This window comes from Dipodomys ordii, unplaced genomic scaffold (genome assembly GCF_000151885.1).
Source record: "Dipodomys ordii isolate 6190 unplaced genomic scaffold, Dord_2.0 Scaffold13, whole genome shotgun sequence".
Lineage (NCBI taxonomy): Eukaryota > Metazoa > Chordata > Mammalia > Rodentia > Heteromyidae > Dipodomys > Dipodomys ordii.
This window is the reverse complement of record NW_012267229.1, coordinates 10,737,483-10,743,432: the sequence shown is the minus strand read 5'-3', so window position 1 is coordinate 10,743,432 and position 5,950 is coordinate 10,737,483. Positions and strand designations below refer to the sequence as shown.

Below are 5,950 nucleotides of genomic sequence, written 5' to 3'. Positions count from 1 at the left end.
GTGTCTCCATTGTACAATTAAATCCAGCTCAAGCAGCCCTGCCTCATCTACCTGTCCCCCAAGCAGCTGGCCAGCCTTTCTTCTTCACTGACTTCCCTTCCCTCCATCTCAAAGGCTGCTGCTCCCTAGGACTCCACACTTGGTACTTCCCAGTGACTCTTCTCAGAGCTCTTGGCCCAGATTAGGATTCTTGAATCTTTAAAAAAAGAAAGAGAGACTTCCTTTCTAGTTAAGGAGGGTGTGACCTGAGACATTTCCTCATTTTTACTCTCAGAGGATATGGGTAGAGAAAGGGCTGGCTGGGTCTCAGGAGCTAGGCCTGAAGGGCACAAAACATTCTTTTAATAACTGTATGAATGAGAATGGGACTTCTTGCCAGACACTAGTGGCTTATACCTATAATCTTAGCTACTCGGGAGGCTATCTGAGGATTGTGCTTCAAACATAGCCTGGGCAGAAAAGTCTGTGAGACTCTTTTTTTCACTTAACCAGAAAAAAGCCAGAAGTAGAGGTGTAGCTCAAGTGGTAGATCACCAGCCTTCTCTCTCTCTCTACACACACACACACACACACACACACACACAAAGAATGGGACTTCACAGTCAGAGGCTCAAGCTTGTAATCTTAGCTACTTGGGAGGTAAAGATTAGAGGATTTTTATTTGAGGCCAGCCCTAGCATGAAAGTTAATGAGACTCTATCTCAATGGTTAGGCACGGTGGCACATATCTGTTATCTCAAATTATGAGGGAAACACAATGACTGGGCAGGATGGTACATGACTAGCAAAACCTAGCACTGCCAAAAAAGAAAAAAGGGGGGGGGGGATAATTCACTAGCTTGCAAGGAAACCTCCTCACCTCTCAGATATCCGCAGATCTAGATTTCACGTGCCTATCTGAGATCCTACGCCAGGCCTTCTACCACATGAAGCTAGAAAATGCTCAGCAGTGCTCACAGACCTTTAATCTACAACTTCATGGCCATGCTCCACCACTGCCCCAAAACAGTAGGGAGGGATGAAGATATATGGCCAGATAAGCTATGCCAGCTTCAAGTCCAAGAGGAAAGAGCTGGAGTCAGGCTGGAGCCTGAACAGGGGGTTCTTGGCCCCAGGCGATGAGGGAGTTGCTGGCCTGGGCAAGCTCGGTGATGGACACCCGGCCCCGCTGTCGGATGAAGTTGGCCACAGCAGCCAGTTCCTCTGGGGTTATGTAGATGAACTTGCCCCGGTCGTCAATCACACCTGTGGGGACATGCAGGTTGTGGGGCTGAGCCTTCCTGGACCCTCCCCAACTGGCCTGAGAGTGACCATCCACTCCTTCACAGCTGACTCAGAGCCCCACAGGTCTCCTGCCTGCCTGGCCTATCCTGACAGCAAGTCAAACCAGGTGCCTCTGGCCATCCTTATCATTCCTCAGCTGACCCCCAGCCTTATCACCTCCTCCCTGTAGGTGACTCACCCCCCCCCAACCCTCCACCACCCATAATAGTCATCCTGCCTATGCCAAGTCCTTGCACCTCCCTGTGCTAGCCATTCCCCAGGGCCAGGCCCTGTAGTGATTGATTCTCACGCTCTCACCTGTTAGAGTGCCCTCAGCCAGCAGATCCTGGATACGGTTTATGGTGTCCTATGAGGAGAATAATTCTTAGGAGAGTGACAGGTGTTGTGGTCCCCAACGTGGGGGGAAGCCACCTGCAACCTCCCTTCTATTGCAGCCAAATCTCTCCCTGGTGTGACTCTGTGCTTCAACACTGGAGGAGAGTAGGGCAGAAGGGGCTCTTGCCCTGAACCCTGAAAGATTCTCAGTGAAGGATTTCAGCAGGAAAGGAGCAGTGGAGATATCTAACCATAAGGCAGCCTGTTTACAAGAGTTGCCAAGGTAACTGGATTTGGGCTGTTTGGTGACAGGGCTGGTAGAGAGATGGAAATCAAATTTATTTTTCCTTCTTTATATGTTCTTGTTATCTAGTAGAAATGCAGGACTCCTGAGTGCAACGAGATTCCTATACTCTCCCCACTCTTGTTGGAGGCAAGTTTGAAGAGGCATTAGGAGTCTCTATCTTTAGGGTAGTTCCTCTCTTCCCCCTCACCTTGTTGGCCACAAAGATCATGTGGCTATGCTCCACATTGCAATCCACCTTTCAGAGTTTACCTGAGTCCGAAGGCCCATGTGGGAAGCCAGGTCTTCTAAGAGCACAACCTTGGACTGCTACAAGGAGAGGGAGAAAAAAGGGAAAAGGCTGAGTTTGGTCAAATCATTGCCACCACGTATCCTCCCTGAGGCTCACATTTTGATCTGATCTATTTTTAAAAAACTGTCTATGAGCTGGGCGCTGGTGGCTCATGCCTGTAATCCTAGCTACTCAGGAGGCTGAGATCTGAGGTTCAATGTTCAAAAACATTCCAGGTAGCAAAGTCTGTAAGACTTTTATTTCCAATTAACTGCCCCCCCCAAAAAAGCTAGCACTAGAGCTGTGGCTCAAATTGGTAGGGTACTAGCCTTGAGCAGGCCCTTAATTCAAACCCCAGGACTGGCACCAAAAAAAAAAAACCCAAAAACAAAAACCCTGTCTTTAAGACCTGTGTTTGCTGAGAACTGAGGCAGGACAAAGAACTGAGAAGGTGCAGAGACAAAATAGTAAGACACAGCTCCCACTCATTAAGTTCACAGCCCAGCTGGTGAGATAGGAAAGATGGACAGGGACAGGAGAGAAAAAGATAAAAGGCCTCCATAAACTGCGATCTCTCAGAGCCCCAAGTAGGGGGCTCATTCCTCTCTCACCTATGTTCCCTACCCACTCAGCCTAGATCCTCCACCACCCTGACGTACTCACACTTCTTTTCACCCATTCCCTTCACCCTGTCTGAGGCACTGAGCCCACCCTGAAAATAACTGTCGCTAACACTGAAGAGTGCTTCCCATGTGCAGCCCTGTGCTCCACGTGCTGTTGTCACACTCTCTGTAGAAATTTGAGTTCCCAGGGGTGCAGCTGAGGATCCACGGCTGGGTCTACACATGCATTAGCCCCCGCCTCCCCCACAGACAGCATGTGACTCAGGAGAAGGCGGTCCTTTACATTTCCATGAATCTTGTACAGCAAATGAGCTGGGGGAGGAATGACACTGTGACACCTCCCCAGCTGCAGACGGCATGTGACTTGTTTGAAATGCCAAACCATATGTACAAGTACGGAGGCAAGCAAGAAGCAATTGGGCCAGGGAGCAGGCAAGCACAGGTGACCTGGCCAGCCAGCCACTACCTACAAAACAGGTACCAGACATCAGGCTCAGTGACAGCTCAGAACAGGACCACAAAGTCAACATGAGGACCTAGTCAAAAGTGTGTTGGAAAACGAAATGACCAAAGAAACAGACAAACCCAGCCATGGTCAAAAGTGGAGTGGACCAGCAAAAGCAAGCAATGCCCATTATCTCACATCAATATTCCATGTGCAAAATCCACATGGAAAGGCTTCCTGGAGAAGGTATACACTTGAGTGTGCAGGATAGGGAAAAAGGTTCCAACAAAGGGGAATATTTGCAGCCGGAGGAAACAGAATGTTGTGGAAGCTATCAGTGTTTCTCTGTCTTAGGGACCCTGAGCCGCAGGCTGTGAGCGCACAGCTGGGAGGCAGCTAAACTCTGCTCTCTTCCAGGAGAGGTGGGGGAGGATTATGCAAGCCCTGGCTCCTTGGCAGCCCCTGATACCACCCCCATCATCGCCCCCGCTCCCTCTGCACTTCTTCCCTCAGCCGCCTCTGCACCTCCGAATTGCACTTGAAAACCTCTCCCCTTACTGCATCCTTTGTGGGAGATAAGTTGCCTAGCAGCGAAGCAGATAGGGACATGCTTATGCATCCCAGAGCAGCATCAGGGTGGCCTTTGAGGTAGCTGTGGGCTGACAGGGCACAATGTTGCCCTGCCTGCCCTGGTTTCAAAGGAAATACCACCCTTATTCTCCTGGAAAACCCATGTTCCCGGTCAGCAGCACATGGCAGAGGGTGCCTGCTTCAATTCAGCAGAGGCTCAGTGTGACAGAACTGACAGAAAACACATGTGAACAGATTTGAAAACACAATGACTCACTGAGCGTGGGGTCTGAAGAGCAGGGGGATCTGTCAAACCAAGTGTGAGGATGCCATCAGACACTTGAGCCTCCCCCAGTCCTTCTTTACCTATTGAGTCTGAAAGGGAAGGGTTTCCTGGCCTAGACCCAGCAGCTTAGCTCCTCTGGGCTCTGCTACTCCTGTACAAGACTGAATGATCCACCAGTACCTGCAGTGACCACTTCTGCCCTGACCACTGAGTTCTGAGAATGAACACACACGCACACACACACACAGATGGCAGGAGCTGACAACAGTGTTCTTCTGAGCCTCTTACCTTAATGTAGTTGATGAATTCTGTCAAAAAGCTGTGGGACTAGAGGGCAGAGAAATAGAGTAAGTGTCTTCCTGATAGAGACAAAAAAGCTCATATCTGGCCCCAACTGTTTGTCTGCCTGTTGCCTACCCGTGTGCCAGCACAACCAACTGACTGCATAAGCAGCACAATGTCCCAAGGTTTGGGGTGATGGGACACTGAGAACAAGGCTCGCACCACAATGGCCTACTAGTACTATGCCCACCTACCTCTCAGTTTCCAAGCCAAGGGCTGTGGGCTTACCTGCTCCTCTGTCATGTTCTCACCCACACCCTCCTCCTCTACCACGAAGGCCTCCTTCAGTTTCAGGTACTCTTCATGCTCCCGCCGGGCTTGCTCCTCCCGGGCCTTTCTCTCCTCCTCTGCCTGTGGACACAGAGGAGCAACAGTCAGGGCAACTGCCTATTTATCCCTGCTCTGGATTCTGCTGTCCTGGCAGGACCCCAGGACACACAGCCCAGTCTATTCTCAGTGACTTTAAGACTCCCACTCCACGGTCTTCCAGGTAAATAACAGGCAGAGAGGCTTCTCTTTTTTTGTTGTTGTTGTTGGTCGTGGGGCTTGAACACTGGGCTTGGGCGCTGTCCCTGCACTCTTCAGCTCAAGGCAAGTGCTCTACCGCTTGAGCCAAAGCGCCACTTCCCGTTTTCTAGTGGTTTATTGGAGATCAGAGTCTCATGGACTTTCCTGCCCAGGCTGGCTTCGAACCTCTATCCTCAGATCTCAGCCTCCTGAGTAGTTAGGATTACAGTCATGAGCCACCGGCGCCCGGCTGAGAGGCTTCTCTTGTCCTCAGCTCCGTCACCACCCAGACAAAGTCTCCTCAGCCTCTTCCCCTTCCCTTCCTAATCAAGAGGTAAGTTAGCAAGAATCTCTTTTATAAAAACCTTGCCACAATCCCGCCTTCTCCTTACTCAAGCATATACAGACTTTGTAAACAAAAACCAGATTCCATTTTCTCACCACCTATGCACCCAGCAGCCTACTCCAACCTGGTTTCAGTGTACCAGGCTCCACTATGGTCTCGTTCACGTCCTGTACCTCACAAACTCAAAGGACAACCTTCAGCCTCAAACCCCTGCTGTTATAATGGTTCTGGGTATGGCAAACCATCTCCTCTTCTCCCTTGGCTTTTACCTTCCATTTCATGGGCTTCCTCTCTACCGCCAACATTCAGCCTTGCTTTTGCTTTCTCCCTCACACACACTTGACCATCTTGCCTAGCCCACAGCCTCAACTCCCCCATGACTGCCACTTGTATTTCCACTCTAACCTCTTCAACTGAACACACAACTATTCACATGAAACAGGCACTGAACAGACCTTGTTATCTATCTCCCATGTGTAATCATCCTGATGGCTCCCTGGCTCAATGAATCCCATAGTCATCTGGCCAGATACATTGGTCAAAAATGAGATTTCGGGCCGGGTGCTGGTGGCTCATGCCTGTAATCCTAGCTACTCAGGAGGCTGAGATCTGAGGATCTCGGTTCAAAGCCAGCCTGGGCAGGAGAGACCGTGAGAC

General features: G+C 50.4%; 1 protein-coding gene across 1 annotated transcript in view; it reads right to left on the bottom strand.

Moving 5' to 3' along the window:
* Positions 1-640: 640 nt before the first annotated feature.
* The window catches only part of Ddrgk1 (DDRGK domain containing 1), a gene marked incomplete at its 5' end in the record, with an annotated part of 17,481 nt that continues 12,171 nt past the window's right edge, over positions 641-5,950 (bottom strand). The window contains 5 exons of the mRNA XM_013010642.1: positions 641-1,245; positions 1,582-1,630; positions 2,156-2,212; positions 4,387-4,425; positions 4,669-4,791. Coding sequence (XP_012866096.1) covers positions 1,079-1,245; positions 1,582-1,630; positions 2,156-2,212; positions 4,387-4,425; positions 4,669-4,791 — 435 coding nt within the window. The remainder of the gene's footprint in view (positions 1,246-1,581; positions 1,631-2,155; positions 2,213-4,386; positions 4,426-4,668; positions 4,792-5,950) is intronic.